Source organism: Protomyctophum bolini (assembly GCF_963924005.1).
Source record: "Protomyctophum bolini genome assembly, chromosome: 14".
In the NCBI taxonomy this organism is placed as follows: Eukaryota; Metazoa; Chordata; class Actinopteri; order Myctophiformes; family Myctophidae; genus Protomyctophum; species Protomyctophum bolini.
In genome coordinates, this window is record NC_137875.1 from 23,402,685 (window position 1) to 23,423,728 (window position 21,044).

General features: G+C 41.7%; 1 protein-coding gene across 2 annotated transcripts in view; it reads left to right on the top strand.

Annotated features, from left to right (window-relative positions):
• hspa12a (heat shock protein 12A) overlaps nt 1-18,354 on the top strand; it is a 40,970-nt gene extending 22,616 nt beyond the window's left edge. For both annotated transcript variants that reach the window (XM_080782827.1, XM_080782828.1), the window contains exons 6-12: nt 195-311; nt 4,872-5,043; nt 9,145-9,231; nt 10,365-10,469; nt 10,762-11,020; nt 12,034-12,137; nt 13,759-18,354. In XM_080782827.1, the coding sequence (XP_080638953.1) occupies nt 195-311; nt 4,872-5,043; nt 9,145-9,231; nt 10,365-10,469; nt 10,762-11,020; nt 12,034-12,137; nt 13,759-14,390 (1,476 nt within the window). In that variant the 3' untranslated portion in view covers nt 14,391-18,354. The remainder of the gene's footprint in view (nt 1-194; nt 312-4,871; nt 5,044-9,144; nt 9,232-10,364; nt 10,470-10,761; nt 11,021-12,033; nt 12,138-13,758) is intronic.
• The last annotated feature ends 2,690 nt before the right edge of the window (nt 18,355-21,044 follow it).

Genomic DNA, 21,044 nt, shown 5'->3' on the forward strand with positions numbered 1-21,044 from the left:
GGTATTTTAAAGTTTAATAAGAAAAAGTTCAGGTATAATGTAAGGTATAATTATTATATATATTAACATCGTTAACATATATCATAATGGAATTTGATCTGTGTTTAGTTTGGGCAGTTTGGTTTGGGCAGTTTGAAACAGTTACAAACTCTTAACAGCTGAGAGGGATTGAAACCTACTGTTGTCCCCTGCAGGAACTGAGTGACCAGACAGGCGGTGACTTTGACAACAATGATGTGAGATGGGTGATCACCGTGCCAGCCATCTGGAAAATGCCAGCCAAGCAGTTCATGAGGGAGGCTGCGTATAAGGTACAGGCTTCAATGTGGCAGATTTGTACACTCAAACGTGGCTCCGAATCACGTCTCCTTTTTTACCTTTCAAGAGCCATTCTCCTTTCAACATCCACCATTTAACCACTTATTAAACACTATACCTCGCTGAGCAGGGTCCCCAAGTGGTCTATTCTCTGTCCACATTTTTACAGAAAAATGGCAGTTCTACAATGTGCTGCAACATGACACGTTGTGAGCTTTTGGAGAATGTTCACACATTATGACATTGCCAGAATAGGGACACTAGGGTTCAAGTGGGTAAAGGGACACTATCGTGATTTTCTGCATCATGTCTATATTTTTGCTGCAGGGCTAATGTTCCATTAGCACTGCAGCCATGATACTGAGCAGTCTGGTGTCTCTGAAATGCCAAGTTGTGCTGAAATGTTCAACTTCAAGTTTACTGGCACATCTCAGGTTCACACCATGTTTAATGGAGTAGGTGAAATTCCTTTGTGCAAGCTTCCCAAGAATTAGAGTTACATTAAAATAATATTAATAAAAATAATAATAGCTCAGATTTATATAGCGCCCAAATTCTCTTCACGAAAAGTATATGAAAGAAAAGAGTAAGAGAAAAATATATACATAAGATGTGTGACAGTCTTCCGTTCTTATGCAACTTATCAAAAATAACAACAGATATCAAATATAAACAGAAAGGAATGTGTCTACTGTCAGATACACAAAAGTGAGTGACAAGTCAGTCTGTTATGTAAATGAATGCGATCGACACACTTACAACTGTTGTAAGTGTGTCGATAGACTATTTTGAATAGCCTAAAACTGATTTTGATGCTATATTAACTAACTAACTAGGACCCCTTGGTGCCCCTGCACCCCACTTTGAGAGCCACTGGCTTAATGGAATGGTAACCATAGACCGTATGGGCGTGCCAGACAGTTGCTTACCCATTCACTGCACTATAGAAAATGTCTCTGTCAATTTGCTTTGTACCGTAAATAATGTTGTTTCTATAGACAATATTAACCATCAACAATGAATTATTTCGCTGCCCGCTAGGTGGTAGCATAAGCACAGCTCAGCCTGCCAGCCATTGAGTCCCAAAAAAACGTGATCGGGACATCCCTAGTTATAATGGAGGCTCAATGGAGCTGGAGGGAAAAAACCCATAGCTGGTGGGGACGGAGGCGTTGCATAGCAACCGGAGCAGAAATTGACGGTCGCAGCTTTCATGGAGTATAGGTTGTCTCCCTTTAAGTTATTTTCTTCTGATTTGAGGCAGTGTTCTTCCCTACCGCCACTGTTGAAAACGCCATCTACTGTTCAGACAGTTGTACTGCAGATTAGATTAAGTGATGACTGGGCATGATTTCCTTTACCACCCTGCTTTGCTGGCAGCAGCTGCTGCTACACTATGATAGATAGGAGAGAGAGAGAGAGAGAGAGACTAATGGAGGGAACGAGAGGTGCGGCACCGTGAGCTGCAGTGCGAGGCACTAATCAAGATTTACCCTCATACACAGCATGTACACACACACATGCAGCCAAGCAATCTCCATCATTCGGCACACTGACCTGCAGACTGTGGTAGAGGACACAGGAAGAAACCAAACCAAGGAAGGGAATGTGTGAAGAACATCACTCTGGGAGTGTGTGTGTGTGTGTGTGTGTGTGTGTGTGTGTGTGTGTGTGTGTGTGTGTGTGTGTGTGTGTGTGTGTGTGTGTGTGTGTGTGTGTGTGTGTGTGTGTGTGTGTGTGTGTGTGTGTGTGTGTGTGTGTGTGTGTGTGTGTGTGTGTGTGTGTGTGTGTGTGTGTGTGTGTGTGTGTGTGTGTGTGTGTGTGTGTGTGTGTGTGTGTGTGTGTGTGTGTGTGTGTGTGTGTGTGTGTGTGTGTGTGTGTGTGTGTGTGTGTGTGTGTGTGTGTGTGTGTGTGTGTGTGTGTGTGTGTGTGTGTGCGTGCGTGCGCAGAAGACAAACCAGAGTACAATACATTGCACAGTATCCCCTCTCCCCTGTTTCATTATTTCACACTAAATGAGATTTTGCCCAGCAACGGTATCACACAGCCCTCAAAATAACAAATCAGAGAGCTTTGTGTGTGTGTGTGTGTGTGTGTGTGTGTGTGTGTGTGTGTGTGTGTGTGTGTGTGACTATGTCTCGGAGCAGGGTGATGGAGAGAGAGAGAGAGACATGACTGGGGTGGTCATTGAGCGTCCCACAGGAGCATGTGTTTGGAGGATCGTGTGTCCGTTGCTCCTGTGCTCACATTGTGCCTGTGCTCACATAGCCTACTACTAGTGTGTATGTGTACGAGTCAGTGTGTGTACTGTTGCTGCACAAAGTATATACTCAAGTATTCAATAGTACACATTTTGCAGAACAGTTTCTTTTTTAATATCAATGTATTTCTGCATTGTACTGTATTGAAACAATATATAAAAATAGTGAAAATAGCAGCTTCCTAAAAATGTGGTGGAGTCAAAAGTTCCTATTTGAAATGTAGCAGAGTGAAATGCATGTGCTTGCAAAAGAGAAAAATGTAACCACTTGAACCTCAGCGTCCAATATTCTGGCCATTCTTAGCCAAAAATAGCAGATCTACAAGCTGACAATGAGTCACTAAATAAAACATTTTAACAAATCTGTCACAGGGGGTCCCTGGGGTCTGTGGACTAATACATTGGGGGTCCTTGACTTGAAAATGTTTGAGAACCACAGGTTTAAACAACATTAGGAGACAAGCCCAAATACGTAACTACATTTACAATCAAGCCGAAAAAGATATATTTTTCTGCTGGGTGGCAGGCTGTCTGCTGCTCACTGAACAGACAGTACAGAGGAGGGTGTGGTCAGCTGTTGTAAAGAATGATGATTAGGGTGGTGGCGGCGCTGGGGGCCGGAAGAGGTGGGGTAGACTAGAGGACAAGTGATGGAGAAGGTGTGTGTGTGTGTGTGTGTGTGTGTGTGTGTGTGTGTGTGTGTGTGTGTGTGTGTGTGTGTGTGTGTGTGTGTGTGTGTGTGTGTGTGTGTGTGTGTGTGTGTGTGTGTGTGAGTGTGTGTGTGTGTGTGTGTGTGTGTGAGAGGGGGGGAAAGGTTGGGAGGGGAAGCAGACAGAAAGGAGGCTCTTTAGTCACCTGATATCTGCAGAGGGAATAGAGGCAGAGAGAGAGGGAGGGAAAATAGAGCGGATGAGAGGGGGGAGATGAGGAGAGGTAAGAAAAGGATGGGGGAATAACAAGGAGGGAACAGGAGAGGGAGAAAGAGCCAGGCAGAAAAGATGAATGCTTAATTCATGCTCCAGCATCGCATCAGCTGTTACTGTGACTCAGCATCAGGATATGCTACAGTAGTAGCTGCCTGGATGACTGTATTCATGGCATTCTGGACAAGAGATTGGAACCATCCCAGGATCCACTGTTTTATGTTATCCTCTCATGTTCTCATTCTTTCTGTCCCTGAAACTCCCCCAACCATGAGGCAGTTCACTGACTGACTTTAGTGTTTGTTCGTTCTTCCTTTGTTATACTTGTTTACTTGTTTGTTTATTTATTTCTTCCATCCTGTTTATCTACTCTTTTCTGTCTATATTTGTCTTTCTCTCTCTTCCATTCTCCTTATTGTGTGTTGAAGCCTTCCATAAACGGTAAACATACAAGTGATCTGTGTTTAATGAGTAAATGCATGAAAGTAAAGGACCTACCATAAAGGCAGGAGTTATTTTAGCAAGATTTGAAATATGAGCACGCTTGGGATGTCAACTGTAATAGTAGCGTGTGATTTATAGTAACTGTAATTTCCTGTTGGATTGGAACTATCATACTCCAAAAAGCCATGAATCATTTAGTAATACTCTCTTATGTCTCGAGTTAATGGTTGATGTAATAAATGGTTCACACTCAGTGGCCTTTGGCTTTGGCATATAGTTATTTTTAACAGTGCGCTACACTGTAAAGTATATACACTGGACACTGTATACTGATTATTATTTTAACTCTAACAATGGAGTCCATATGAAAATAAATTTGCATACTGGGGTACTACTCGTTTCTGAAACGTGATTTCAGGAACAAACCTGAAGAATAGACAGATGCTAAATAAAGCCAGCTGTAGTTCACAGATGGTCTGAAAGCATTTGACACTCTGTGTGGGGGTCACTTAACAAGGAAGCTCCAATTTACAGGAAGATGGCACTCACTTTAGGAAGTAGGAACACATGGTTCATTTCATCTTTATTTATAGTATAGAGCATATTTAAAACAACAGCGTTGAACCAAAGTGATGTACACTCTGTAACAAAACATTTATAAATATACTAAAATACCAAGAACAATACACAAATAGAAAGGTGCAATTCAGGAATCCACTGGGAACTGAATTCTGTATATATATTGTGATATCATGTGAAGCATGACAACAGTGTGTGAAACATGACCAAAAGCTTCACTTTTCTGTTGTGCAAAAGTTAACAAAAATCATGTTCACATTGCTGGCAAAACATTAGTAGGAGCAGGGGGAAAAAAATGCATTGTCTGTGTGTGTCCTCACTGTCCTGTCATTCCTCTCCTCTGGCAGTCTGGTCTGGTCGCCCGCGAAAACCCTGAGCAGCTGATCATCGCCTTGGAGCCCGAGGCGGCCTCTATCTACTGCCGCAAGCTCCGCCTACACCAGATGATTGACCTGGACACCCGGGCCACTCAGAACGGCATCAGCCCCACTGACAACGTGGGAGCAGGGATGAACCAGGGTAAGCTGCAGGCACTACGGATGCTGAGGGATGCTCATGCAGAATTTTCTTTTACCAGTGTTTAAAACATCATAATCTTATATATATATTATAATTGTTCATAGTCAGTCATCATACCTAAAAAGTGTCTTCATTCATAGTGTTTTCATGCTAATATTACTCTGCATTGTGTACTCTTTAAATCACTCGTGTAGCAAGTAAAGACTTTTATTGAAGTATGTATGTTGATGTATGTTATTTGAATGTGCAATTTTCCCTCATTTTGAGTCTTTCATAATGGAATAGTTTCTCCAGGTCATGGTAAACACACACTCTCATTTTCAATGCCGACTCCAAATGCATGGAATCAACCCGTTTGTCACCATCACATTTCAGTATGTTTTGCATTTATGACACTTGATTGTTGCAAGCATGGTTATACCAGTTAATTTTCAGTATGGGCGTCGCAGCAGAAGCTGTAAAATTGCAGTATTGTTCCAAAAACACAAATGCATAGTGCAAATGCATATAGATTTTTTTAGCGTCTATTTTTTAAATGGTCCGTTATGGACTCAATGACATCTCTCTTTTTTGCCAGCATGTGAACCAGCAATGGTAAATCCATTTTCCTTCTCATGCTTCCTTTTTCCCCAAGTTTCATCTATTTGACTTTACCCCCCTCATATTACTGATATAAAGCAAAAATTGTGAAGTTCACTGCTCTCACCTCTCTTCTCCTCGATGGAGGATGTGCAACAATGAAGCATTAGCATTCACTTGCATGACAAATAATGTGTAAAATTATCTTTCTGGGATATTTCACTTTCAAACATGTTTGGGGTCATTTTAACATCTACTCTGGGTTTTGTAAGCACCCCAGACAGTTTTTAAGTTGCTTGATTCAGTTAGATATTTGATATTTTTGAGGGGCGCTAGCCCCTCCTGTGTCCACACTAGGATGTAGTAGTGAGACAGCTCATCCGAGTAGATGAAACTACACCCCCTGGTGGCCGGGGACACCTTGGGGAGCAGAATGGGACAGGAGTGAACACTGTGCGCTGAGCTGGCACAATACATACAGAGTCCATGTAGTCGGCTGTGCTCGCGCTCAGCCGGAGATAAGCGACCCCTGGAAGTCACATGGATGCCTCCTCACATGTGAGACTGGAGGAGGCAGATGGAACTTGCTCGGGACTGGTTTGAGACTGGTGGGGGCGGAGGGAGATGGCTTGACAGCAGCGTGATGCTGGGAAGCCCTCTCACGCTTACGTGCACAGTGTCGCTCGTCAATGGAAATGGACAGAGAGATGAGTTCGGTCAGAGTAGGGCTTCCCTCGTAGCCTCACTCAAACCCCGGATGAACGCGATGCGGAGTGCAGCCTCGTTCCAGTCACAACGGGCGGCGAGGATGTGGAACTCAGTGGCATAATCTGCTACTGAGCTATAGCCCTGCTGGAGGGCAGAGAGAGCTGTGTCGGCATCCTGCCCGGGACGTCATGGTCAAACACAGCCTTAAGAACATGGGGCCGAATACATATTCTTTTTACAAAACTTTACGGTGATTTTTGTATAATTATTTTCTATAGTCCTACCCAGGAAATTACATCTGGCCACACAAGATCTACTGAATGCGGATCTTTATTCATAAAGATCCGCTTTGCAGGCGTAGGCTGCTTCACAGAACTCGGGTCCCGGAAACACTGGAGGTCCACAGAGGAGAGAACAGCACAGTAACGGCGTGACGTTTAACTGTCTAACTCTAAGCACTGAGGACCTAAGTCTGGCTGTCTAACTTTACCGACTGGAGCCGAAGTGCAGACAGGGCTGGTTCTTGTAGCCTCATCAGCTGATTGCATACAACGTGTTAATGGAGTTTGATGAATGAATATGAAATTAAATACTGAATCAAGCAACTTAAAACATGTCTGGTATGCTCACACAAGCCTGTGTAGACGTTAATGACTCCAAACATGTTTGAATGTGAAATATTCCTTTAAGCACAAGGTATAAAGGTTATATTTGAAAGGCTATATAACTTCACTTGTATCCCCATTCATTAAATGAAAATGTACTTTTGAAAAGCACCTCAAGGAGCTTTGTGTACACTCATACATTTAATTGATATATGGAGACTGACATTGCTGACACATTGCTTACACATACCGTTCAATAGATGCATTGAGCTCATGTGAGGAGAAATCTAGCCTTTGCTTGTCCTGCAAAGACAAAAGGGTGAACCATAAAACTGTTGTAGATCAGCTGTTTTGTTGCTCAACCAGGTATAAATCTGCCATCAGACTTGGCAATAACCATTATGCATTCTGTTGGCAGCGCAAACTACTAAGCCTGTAAAAGTCAACATAGTTGACATGAAAGGCTGACAAAAATATCACAAACGGGAATACACAATTACACATACAACATATTTAGAGTTGCAGACAGTCAATCACAAAAGGTTTTGGTGTGTAAACACAAGCTAGGGTATTAGTAGAAAACAGTATAGTTACAAACATTTATGCAACTATAGTGAGTGCTTTTTGCAGGAAATGAAACAATTGCTGTTGCTATTAATCCTGGACACCCTCAAGCTATGTGCAGCTTTACATGTTTATGGCATGGGCCTGGCTTTTACTTCGTAAGTCAAAAGATCAAAGCAAATATGCTATTCTCTAATTACTTCCGTCCATGTTAACTGGTTGTCTAGCTAGTGCTACAGGCTGTGGACATGTTTTTACAGCAGATTCCATCTTCCCCTTTACTTTGTTAACTCTATAATGACATGTTTTGGCTTTACTCCGATTGGATGATTATGTCAGTTCAGGCTTCAGGCTAGGAGTCTGTGCTGTAACCACTAAGCACAGCTTGTAAGGCAAGCTGAGTTTGTTTGATGTTTAAATAGTAAATACATTTTTTATTTCTGTAGTCTATAGAGCACAGTACTTTTTTTTTAACATCAATAGCTCTCTCCCAATTCCCAAAGACAACATAACGAGAATATCTAGGCTAGAATCCTAGATTGAGCAGTTGAATGAGAATGACTGAGCTGTTGTTGATATATTCCAAATGGAAGAGCAGAGTAGCATGTTGCATTTCTCTCTAGTCAATATGGTGTTGCTTAAATACACCTTGATTTGCAATGAAGTGGCATAATACCCTAATAGTTCTCCTGCACACAGTATCTAGGGACATGCATTGTAGTCTGTGTCCAGTACATTTTCAAACAGGATGCTACAACACATTTTTTTTCCAGTCCTGGTCTTTTTGTGCGATGCAGGAATTCCACAGGAAGCTACATTCTGCCCTGCTGCTGCAATTTCCATCTGACACTAACTTTCTCACACACCCATCTCCCTTAACACTTTTTACGCAAAATGTGATTTCCGCCATTTATGTTATTCTTCTAAATTACTACTAGTTTGATGGTAAAACATGTGGTACTACAATCTGTAGTGAATATATTTATTTATGTAACTATAAAGCAGGATGTTTTTAAGTATTAATTTCTTAGTATCTTTTAATGTCCCTGTGTTGGTTGTGTGTTGACGTAATGCTAACGATGACAGACCTCTCTCATGGCCCTCCCAAAAGCTAATGAGAGTCGGAAAGTACTCTTTCCTTTTCTGTATTGTTTCCCCTGTGTGGAAGGAAATGTCCATCTGACATCTTCTGCGATGCTGTAATCCTCTTTACTACCATGTCTTCCTGTTGTTAGTCAGTGATAAAGAGGTCACACACTAGACTTATGTCATCACGGTTTTCTCCTTTATTTCATAGGCACATAAAGATGCCTATGTTGTGATGGATGATTAGTTTTAATCATCACTAGCCATAGGACCGCAAGAACCAGTTATAAATATGTGCTATCTGGACCACATTGGAGCCTTGCTAATTCACCACCCAGCCCTAACCCCCCGCAGCACTCTGAGCACCATAGCACAGCCTGTCGCTTGCCCTCAGTGTTAACCATAATCATACGGCGGCCATTTTGCTCTTTTGTAAAGCCTATTGTATGAATGGCCGTCGTGTGAAAATGGTCAGTCGTACACACACAAGCCTCACACACACAAGCGCTTCTGCCTGCTGTCACACTCACTGGGACATTCTCTCTCTGTCAATAACCAGCCAAGGAGCATGGCCGACGCAACCGCCAGAGCCGCACCTTTTTGGTGGAAAATGTCGTAGGGGAGCTATGGTCCGAACTGGAAGAAGGTAGAGTTTTTCTATTCTTTTACTCCAATTTCACTCTGCTCTTTCCCCCTCCCTCTTCTTTGTGGGGTAAATGCGCTTGCTGTTTCCTATGCTGCCAGTCATCAAAATGTGATGTTATTGAGTGGGCAACAACCATTTTGACAAACTATTAAGAGCTGAGTGATCTGATCTGAGTGTTGCAAGACTTAAACTCACTGCAGTTTAAGAATAGAACTGTATTTGGCATTTATTTCTTTAAGTTAACTACTTAAACCCAGACAGGAGTCCCCCAGGGCTCCATACTAGGCCCCCTTTGTCAAAATTAGCCGATCTACAAGCTCACAACGTGTTGCGCTACAACGTGCTGTGACTTTGAGTATGTAGATTTGGTTATTTTTACTGTTCACCCCAAAATAGGGACACTAGTGTTCATCATAGGTTTTAACAAGGACCTGTCTTGAAAAGGCGAAGTATTCAGTGTGTGTCACGCATGCACACATGTACGCTTAAACGACCCTTCTGTGATGATCTACTCATTTAACTCATTTTTGATGCCCCACAGTGCATAGCCGCAAACAACTTAGATGTTATACTTATAATGCTATCTGGCATCTAAATTGCAATACACTGATTGTATTAAACAATCAAGAAGTCCTAGACCTAAACCCATATGGTTACAAATCCTTCATGGTAAAAAAAAAATCAAAACCTTAAGTGGTAGAAAATTAACAATAGTTGTTTTTGTCTTGTTGGAGAGATGTTTTATAGGCAGGCACTGTGTCACAACAACTCGCAGTCCCTCGAGCCTGTTCCGAAAATAGAACCCCTGGTTTTGGTCGAAAAACTCCAGATGTTGGAAGACAGAACCAGAAATCGTGTTGTGATGATATGATTAAATGTCTTCATGTAACTAGATTGGCGGTTTCATGAATTAATAGAAAGATTTGGATGGCATATTTATGAGCCACTGCACTTTACTATGTCTAATCTTTGTGTGTGTGTGTGTGTGTGTGTGTGTGTGTGTGTGTGTGTGTGTGTGTGTGTGTGTGTGTGTGTGTGTGTGTGTGTGTGTGTGTGTGTGTGTGTGTGTGTGTGTGTGTGTGTGTGTGTGTGTGTGTGTGTGTGTGTGTGTGTGTGTGTGTGTGTGTACGTAGGTGACCGTTATGTGGTGGTTGACTGTGGAGGAGGAACAGTTGACCTCACTGTCCATCAGATCCGTCTTCCAGAGGGACACCTGAAGGAGCTATATAAAGCCTCAGGTAAGAGTTCTCCATTTCCCTCGCCCTGTCTCTCTTTGATTTCTTCTTTAAGAAAACGAAACACCAACAATGATTATGTCTTTCCTTCCAGTTGATCTCATAGTGCCCATCTGTGGATGTTGTGTGTACCTCCAAATAGACATTACAAGGACTGCAAAATAACACCTGCGTTAAGTGCGATAATATGCGTTATAGGAATTACCGTCACACAAAATAGTTGATTCTTGTCCGTCTGCTTCAGTTCACACCACACGCCATACTGTGTAAGCTGACATTCTCATTCTCTGCATAGGTGGTCCCTATGGCTCCATCGGGATTGATTATGAGTTCGAGAAGCTGCTGTGTAGGATCTTTGGTCAGGATTTCATTGACCAGTTCAAGATCAAGAGGCCGGCCGCCTGGGTTGACCTGATGATTGCGTTTGAGTCTCGGAAGAGGGCAGCGGCCCCTGAAAGAACCAACCCCCTCAACATCAACTTGCCTTTTTCCTTCATCGACTACTACAAGAAGTTCAGGGGCCACAGTGTTGAACATGCCCTGCGCAAGAGCAAGTGAGTCTGTGTGTGTCTGTATCTCTTGTGTCTCATGCCAAGCCCCTGAACAGTGTTCATGGCAAGTTTGGTGCGTTCCGAAGTAATGCACCACCTTGCAAGCTCTGGGTGTTACGTTTGTGTTGTCCACCCAATCACCCCTCATCAACCCACTAGGACATTTTAATATAGGATTCCACTGTATATCTGTTTTAAAACAGATGCCGAGTTTCCATTTGATCTACATCTGTATTGTATTTTGTGGTATGCCGTTCGTTGTCTTGTTACATGTCGGGGACATGTACTGTATGTGCTTTGTTGGCCGGTGGTTTATATATCAGAAACCCGAGCCTGCAGTGGTGCACATAACTCTGATTCTTGACCGTAAACGTCTGTCTCATTGTGCTGTAAAACCCTGGGAGGGATCAATGCATTCGACATGTATTGCACAGATTATGCACACAGAACAGAGCAAAAGGATCTTATAGGTTGTTTTCAGTATTTGTGGTTGAGAGCAGTGCCTAGAAAACAGATAGGCAGTCTGCTGCATGTAAGCAACACCAAAAATGTATTGTACTTCATCTACCTATAGATGGTATAGTTATATATATCTTCCAGGGAGATCAATACTGTCAGTGCAGTGGATCAAAGATCCACATGGCCTTTGAGATCTGCTATACTGTATTGTATGCTTGTACACAACGTTGTTTGGTTTATATTGTAAATAATCGGGCAAATGCATTTTGCTTTATTATTATATTTTTATTGTTTGGTCGTAAAAAACTTCATACACAGTTTGTAATTCACTCTTCAGAGTACACAGCAAAGTCTGAATAGTTCATTTAATTCTGAGAGTAAATAAAACCGATCTCTAGGGTCCCTTTTGAACTCTCAGGGGGAAATTAACACTATAATTATAATGTAGCATGAGCATTGAGCAACCATCGCTATCATACGTTTATCATTAATCTTAATTTACCTTTCTAATCCAAAATTCATCTTCCCTCCTCTCTCCTGCTCTCCCCTACCTCTAGTGTGGACTTTGTCAAATGGTCCTCCCAAGGGATGTTGAGAATGAATCCAGATGCGATGAATTCCCTCTTCAAGCCCACAATTGACCACATCATTCAGCACCTCAGTAAGCCACAGTCCTATCCAGTGACATCATCAGAACATATCGGCAGGCAAAAACCTTGTATCTCCATTTATCAACTTAACTTTTTTTTTTTACTTGGTCATACAACTACAGTGTCACACAAAGATAGCAAAAATAGTAATAACCTACGTACTAAGTACGTAAGTGTTTGTGTGTAGATTTTATAAATATTTATTATGAAAATAATAACTACATTGGATCCATAGGAACACAGGTTATTTTTCCATTTCCTGAAAAGTCATGGATATACAAGGTTTCCACCCGACACCACCGACAGTCTCAATTGAGCTTTGTGTTTAGTATGTCCGCTCTCCTCCCTTCCTTTAAATATGTGACCAGTTTTGACTGAGGGACTGCCACTGGATTTTTTTAAATGTTTGTTTTCTCATGTCACATGAAAGCATGGAATCATAGCTTCAAATTGACATATTGGTTGTTCAGTTTTACCCACCAGTTTTGGAGATATGGCTTTTAGAGTAATGTCTTAAAAAAACAGGCATGAGAGGTTCACTTCTGTGGTCTCTAACATTACACCTAGCTACATGTTTAAGCATTTATTTCATATTGTCGATTTCAGCTCTGACATTTATTTGATACATGCTCTAGTATGTGAAGAGTCTGCCTGTGCTATTAACTCATTTAGCATGAAAAATAAATAATTTCAGTTTTGACAGACAGACAGACAGACAGACAGACTCTACAGCGCAGTGAAGTGGAGTAGGACGTTGTGCCTCAGCAGCAACTCTCTGCTGCGTTGCTGAGTCACAGAGAGTTGCTTCAGTTCTGGCAGGACGATCAAAGTCACGCTGGCTGTGCTGTGCAAGCTGACGGCTAGCCTATCACTTCCATTACTCTCACTGCACTGATTGGGGTGTGTCCAAGAGGCCTCCACACTGCTGTTTGTTCTCCATGCTGGTGTGTAAAACGTTACTGCACTGTATGCAACCTGGAAAAAATAAGAAACGTGTGTGTGTGTGTGTGTGTGTGTGTGTGTGTGTGTGTGTGTGTGTGTGTGTGTGTGTGTGTGTGTGTGTGTGTGTGTGTGTGTGTGTGTGTGTGTGTGTGTGTGTGTGTGTGTGTGTGTGTGTGTGTGGTTACTACCAATACTTTGATTTTAAATGAATTCTTCCTTGTGACTTGTGATAAATCAGGCATATTGAGCACTTTAACTCCTTTTAATTCCTTAGAATCTGACAGAATAGGATCGGTTGCCCTGCCTTAGGATAGGACACTCATTATAGCACTTAATGGTCTGAGATGGTATACATTTCATAGTGCCACCAAATGAATAGTGAGTAGACAGCTCATTTTCTCCAACTGAGCTGTCATAGACACTTTATTTTATTTTACAAACATCAATCAGATCAATTTCAGTGCCATTGACTATACCCACCAATACTGTTCACATGCAGGTTAGATTACCAGGGTTTCACATTGGGTAATGGGTAATTTGAACATTACCAAGTAAGAATAAAGTCATGCTTGTAGTTTACTAGTTTGCCTGCAATTCTTAAACCTCTCTCCCTGCAGAAAATGGTTGACTAAAATGTTTTTGATGTTTCCCTATTAACTGATCAAACTAAATTCATAATTTTCCTTCCAGCTGAGCTGTTTGACAAGCCAGAGGTGAGCGACATCAAGTTTCTGTTCCTGGTGGGAGGTTTTGCGGAGTCACCCCTGCTGCAGCAAGCTGTCCAGAACATGCTCCAGGGGCGCAGCCGTATTATCATTCCCCACGATGTTGGCCTCACCATCCTCAAGGGTGCTGTGCTCTTTGGCCTGGACCCCGGTGTCATCAAAGTCCGCCGCTCCCCTCTAACCTATGGTGTGGGTGTCCTCAACCGCTTCGTGGAGGGCAAACACCCACCAGAGAAATTACTGGTCAAGGATGGCACGCGCTGGTGCACTGATGTCTTCGACACCTTCATTCAGGCCGACCAGTCGGTGTCACTGGGCGAGCTTGTGAAACGGAGCTACACACCGGCCAAGCCGTCCCAGCAGGTCATCGTGATCCACGTCTACGCCTCGGAGAAGGAGACTGTGGGCTTCATCAGTGAGCCCGGTGTCAGGAAGTGCGGCACGCTACGTTTGGACGTGAGCGGCACAGAGAGCGCAGCGCCACGCCGTGAGATCCAGACGCTCATGCAGTTTGGTGACACGGAGATCCGTGCGATGGCGGTGGATGTAGCCACCTCACGCACCGTCAAAGCTAGCATAGACTTTCTCACTCATTAGCCAGGGGAAGAGGGGGGGTTAGTGAATTTATAGGAAGCAATGAAAACGGAACCATCACATCTTATCCAGTGCACACTCAAAGAGCGAGGAATATTTGCTGGTATATGGATGAAGGTAATTGAAGGCTTGTTCACTTCTCATTTTGCATGGGTGCTAGACAGGCAGGATTCTCTGTCTATTTCTCACTAGTAACAAAACAGGCGATTTGGACAAATGTCTGCTCCCCAGCTCGTATGAGATGCTACATATATAGTGTTGACATAGACAGAACAGACATTCCCCTCATTAATAATTCATAACAAGAACCACTCTGGTTCTTCTATGGTTGTGTGGTTTAGCTGATTTCAGTGTCCTGTCAAACTGACTCATGGTGCGCCTTTTTTCCTTTTTTTGGTTTTCATTATTGGTAATGCAGAAACATCTTAGAAAGGTTTAGGCTTCCATAAATTATACTAAAATGCTCTTAAGTCAGGTTTTAGACTGCTGCTGCACAACAAAGTCCTGTGTACATTTAACTGAGCTCCGTGAGACATGAAAGAACAGCAATGATTTGTCACTGTTACATTATACTTGACCATGTCATTGCATGACATATCTGTGTCCATTTCACTCCCGCAGAAAGGCATGTGATGCCAGCGAGAGTTTTCCCCCATAACATATGGTGCATAGGCTTTCAGAATTTCACTTAAACACTAGTTTATGTTCAAATTACAGCAGATATTTTTTGTTGATATCTGCTGTTATAGCTAGCTGCTGGATGTGGAATATTGAACTTTTTCCTGTGAGAGGTAAAACAAAGTTCTGAGAAGTACATGGTTTGGTCGTAACAGCAGTGCATAATTCCTACATACTACAGGTAAAGAAATTCCAGAGTGAAATATGAATCCTAGAATGTGAAATTGTTTCATTATGTGGCATAGTGGAATGTGCTGCTAGCTGAATCTGCAATCCAATCTTAAAATAGCCATGCAATGTGCTTAAATGTTGCCTTTATTCATTTGTGTTTCTGAAACAAGCCAACTAGAAAAGGTCACTTGAGTTTTCCTGCTTTGAATATGTTTTCATCCAGGGGATTTCCTGCACAACATGCAGGCCATTTGGGACAGGTGATATTATGAACATATGTTTATTTCTGTAAATACAGTATTTAAATATTGTACAGATTTTTAGCATTATTTTAGCAGCTTTACAGCAAAGTGTATGCGTATGTGCTTTCACATGGATGTCTTTCTCCATTCTGTCCTCACCAGCCACAGCATGACAGGCCCAAGCAGGTCTGGTTGTTGCTCTTTCACCACATGTGATAGAATGGCCTGTGTGATGCTTTGCTTTGCAATTAATCAGAAAGGAAACTTGAATACCTCCGTCCTTAAAAACATTTGACAAACATGTTTTTCACCTGTTAATTCGTTTTGAATTGAGAGCAATCTTTATTTTTTTCTGGGATACGATCAGAAGTTCAGTCAGTTTAGTCTTGCAATACAAAGACTTGCAGTAGTACACTGTTAGGGTTTATCTACTATCAGAGTTATAAAAAGGAAATAATATACCTTTTGGCTGTTGGCTCTCCAACTTTTTAAGTTTTAAGTTAATTTACCGTAATATCAATCTGACGATAATATGTCCATTGACCACTGGTAGAGGCAATTTTCTTTTTTTTAACTCGTCTATTTTGATCACTCAACAATTCTTTTTTTTGCCAGGTGCTTGAAAAGCATCCTGGCCTACATTCGCTACTACCTCTAGACTAGTAGTGACCGTAGTAGACACTTTTTCATGATTGACTGCCATGTCTCTAGGCTGCCTCTAAGCCAATGGGAGACTTACCCATAAAACCCATAGTCTAGCTGAACGGCATAAAACCCATACTCTGAACGCCGCAACGTGAAGCTGTGAGCTGAAGCAGAGGCTGCGGGACACAAATGGATTATAGATGTTCATAAACGAGAGCTTTCTGCACCTGGCAATGACTCATCATTCTTGTTTTGTTCACATCTGACATGTCAGAAATACGATCACAGAGTTTTGTCTCAAATGGGCCTCCGTCTTTGGCGAGCGGATGATAGACCCCTCCTCCCTGCTCAAAGCTACATCGCGCTAGAGGATACTTTTTTCTTTCTTTTTATCTTTGCCTGTACCAGTGGTATGTGGATATATTATTGTCAGATTACGGTATGAAAACGGCAGAATTTGAGTGCCTAATACTGTATATACATCCTGCAATGTCACCATTGATTCACAGTAGTCAGCACATGTGCAGCAGGTATGTTTGGCATCTCATTTCAGAGTCTGTGGCGTCTGAAGTCTTTTCCGAGAGTCACTCTGACAGTAGCCTCGGAAATCTGGACATTTTTATTTCTCTGACAGTGACTTTAAGCCTTCTGTCTGGCCATTTTTACTTGCATGACACGTATCTCAACATTTATGGTCCTATTCCAATATCCTTTAAGAGTTGCTCATTAGGTTGAGTTGACGGGTTTTTAAGCTCTTAAAAGCTTCTTCTAATATACATTCTCTTTTTAAACTGTGAATCGAGGCTGTTCTTGCTTTCAGTGTCAATGTGCAAAGCTGCCCAAGCTTCGATCCCTTGTGTATTTTTCGGCAAACTATTGCAATGCACGTTTTGCATGAGCAACATGGGAATGGGAGAAAAAGATGATTGCTATCTACTCAAAGAGATTCTATTTCTTCCCTGCTGACTGTCAGGAGGTCAGGATTCATAGAACAGGTGTTACATTAACTTTCACCATCATTAATGATTCATGGAGGAAAGCGTGGCTATACTTTGCCTACAGAGACCACATATATCAATGTGAAAAGTTAATTAAATTCATTCTGACATATTTCTTTCCTGAGCCCATATCTTGTCTGTGGAATGCTCGGAAGTAGGCCCCTTTACCTAGGGGTTGTTCAAGGGGAGGGTGTTATTTCAAATGCATCATTACGGTTACAGAATACTGCACTCCACTACATATCTGATAGTTAATCATCTTTAATATTTTTTAACACAGTGCCCACGTGTGTGTGTGTGTGTGTGTGTGTGTGTGTGTGTGTGTGTGTGTGTGCGCGCGCGTGTGCGTGCATGTTTTATATTATTATTATTCAATTATCAGTGTTAATTTAACCCTCAGGGCTGTATTTTGCGTGTCTTAAGTACCAGGTCTTATTCCCTAACTTGAGTAAACTAAAGACCTGAGTGGCCAAAGAGCATTGACCACGCCTCCATGTCTTTAGTTTACTCAAGTTAGGGAATAAGACCTGGTACTTAAGACACGCAAAATACAGCCCTCAGAGTGTATAAGTGGAACCAAACGGAACCACAAGGGTCCCATAATTGTCCATTTGTTTCCATTTGTACATTCTCAGTTAAAAAATGATAAATTAACACTGGGTTTTACTGTGTATCATAAGGTTTTGTTAGATTATCACAATGTATTTTGTGCAACCTTCAATGTTATGTGATGCACATGATACGCTTTATGTAACTGCTTTATACTAAAAGCTGTGCTGAAATTATATGACGTGTTAAGCCAACGTTAGCATTATATTCTCTTTGTGTAAAAGGCAGCATTAAGGTGCCATATGGCATCTGGTGAATATGTAAAACCAACAATATTCTGTTGATTGATCTGAAGTCTGTATCTGAGTGGAACTAATACTGGTTAGCAGTCTAGCTAGCTCGCATACTGAAAATAATAATTGCTTAACACTTTTATCTAGAATATAACAGTACTTCAGGACATGGAAATGCCACTAACTTAATCTGAGCTGGTGGTATTCTGCCAAAATTGCCACTCATACCTTTCCACATTTTTGTTTAAATACTTGGGTTGATGCAATTGTGTTTTCTTTCCATCTTGAGTTTCTTAAATGTCTCATTCTCTTGCCCATTTTCATTGAATAATTGGTTGTACTTTGATCCATACCAAGTAGCCTACTGACACTCAGACTGTCATCATCCAATAAAAAGTGTATTTCAAAGAACATTTACTTGTCTAGTGTTTTTTATTCTGTTTTTCTTGTGCCATATTGTAACTGTTAATTAAGCAGAAATAAAAGCTAAGAAATATCTAAATGTGCTGTATAATAAACAACAAATGCAGTCAAGGAACAGGTCACTTAAAAAATAAATAAAATAAAGAGTTATTATTTAAAATGTGTAGGCTTATTGCATTAACCCATTTAAACACACAGCTCATCTGGAGCAGTTGGGGGTTCAGTGTCTCGCTCAAGGTCACGTGGACACTACCACATAACGGGGAAGCCAGGGAACCTTCCATTTCCAGTTCCAAATGACAAAAACTAGAAAAGAGGCCCCTTCCTACGTGAAAGCCCCCTCTACTCCCAGACACTACCAGGCCTACTCCCAGTTGTGTTAACTTTGTAATGATCATTTGCATGCATGCAATGTAGTTTTAGAAAAGCAAAAGTAATTAATTAGTTTGTCAATGCAGAGCGTTATTTAATAATGGGTAAAACATGCATTGTTTGAATGAGTTGTAGCTAGGTAGAGAAGTAGGCCTATAAACTAAATTGGGAGTTATCACCTTGTCATATCCCACAAAGAAGAGAGTGGCGCAGGCTTAAAAATAAATCAGTAGGCTACAATAGGTCTACAAACCTATTTCAAATGAATGATCAATATGGCTATTGACTTGCTCTTGGTAGTATACTATAACTCCTCTATCCTGAGTGTCATTCTGGCTGCTCTCAGTGCTGTTGCTGCCTATGGGCATGGCACCTGATTCCTGAATACATAGGGATTAAATGGTGCTTGGCAAGCACCATTTAATCCCTATGTATTTCCTGTGTTTTTCCTGTGACCATTTTCCAATATTGGTCTCCTAATCTGGGCATTCGGATTTGATCCTTTTGCTTCCAAGTCCTTCTAACTAATTCACTTGATCATTGATTTGATTTTGAGTCAGCTGTGTGGAGGGAGAACTTGTAGTAGGGAAACTAATGTGACCCTTACTTATACTCTAAGGACCCTTATTTATTTATGTCAGCTATATAAGGACCCTTATTTATTTATGTCAGCTATATGTCAGGGTATGCGCCGCATGCGCGTGACATCATACCCGGAAGTTCATGAAAAAACTACTTTCTGGCCTCGACAGCTCAGCCTCATATCCAAACAGAAAAGTCCTATCTGATTGCATTAAACGTATAGTTAAACTCACTTTACCGCGTAGGCTCAACTATTACTGGGGACTAAAGTAAACCTACCTGTTTCGAAATTTCATATAGCAGGAGGCAAACAGCCGGCGTTTCCAAACTCTGACACAGTACTTCACCTGCACGGAATTTATTGACAGAATTAAAGTAGGCCTATATGGTGGATTTTTATGAAACAAAAACTTGGCAGATACAAAGTGAAATATCCAGGCTTTCCGTAGGCTACAGCTGCAATACTGGTGAGTTACCGTTGCTTATTTTTTATTAGGGGAGGAGAACGGGGTATATCCATAGAGTTATTAAGGGTATATCGCACTGTGCGTCCGGTGAGCCGGTTTAACGTGAGAGCAGATCAACTTGAAATCTCAATGACGGAGGCGCGCCGTGTCTGGTGGCCTTGAGCCACGAGAGGCACCGCCGAGCGAGGCGCTAGCCGAGCGAGTCGCCGTGCCGAGCGTTGCGACGGCCACCAGACCCGACTCAGCGCCGTCCGAGTTACGTCCCGATAGGCAGAGAATAGTATATATTAGTAGCCCCTAGTTTCATTTGCGAGGACAGCTACGCGTTCTGTCGCCGTTAGAACATCTGCGCCGAAGACGCCGTTTCCACGGCGACGGATGATGTCATTTCATTTTGATCTGATTTCATCCAAATCTGATACACCGGTGCGGTATTTCCGAACGCGCCCCTAGCTAGAGATTGAGAAAACTAAAAAACTGTGTCGTCATGATGTGACCTTAAATCTAGTAAGCAACTACCGGTAAGCATCTGTATCCATAATTTACACCTGGCTGGGAAATTGCCACATGGGGAAAGTAGAAAACATTATTTTACACATACAAAAAAGTCAGGTTTCAACACACCAGGTAAAATGTTATAATAAAGCATATTTACCCAGGTCTAAACCAAATGTCTGCATGGGAGTAAATTGAGCCTTATCTTAAATTGAATGATGAATCACTATTCATAGTTTAAAGCAGCATAATATGATAATGCCCGAATGCCCTCCTATAGCCTATGCAGGTAGATTTTGTCTTACACACAAACATTAAATCCCCATTGACAATGAATGGAGAATTTATGTCATAGGCCTGTGTCTGAGCAAATCGATGTTACATCATGATGATGTACGATGATAAGAGCGCCCCTCACTTCACACTGTGATTTAAAAAAATATATATTTATTTATCAGTAGTGTCTTTCAGTATAGTTTTTTTAAAGCTTGCCTGTGCATACAAACTGCCCTGTGTACGCTACTGTCATTATGCTGAATGACCTTTAATCTGGATGTATACTCAAGAGAAGTTCTGAATGACAAACTTTATTTAATTGGCTTTTTGAAAACTTTATTTCAGACACAATGGGTACATATACAAACAACAGGGAAAAACATGACAGTAAATACAAAACAACAACACAGAGATAGCCTATGTATCAGGCTATTTTCACTCTAGGCAGTCCTCGTCAATTAAAAAC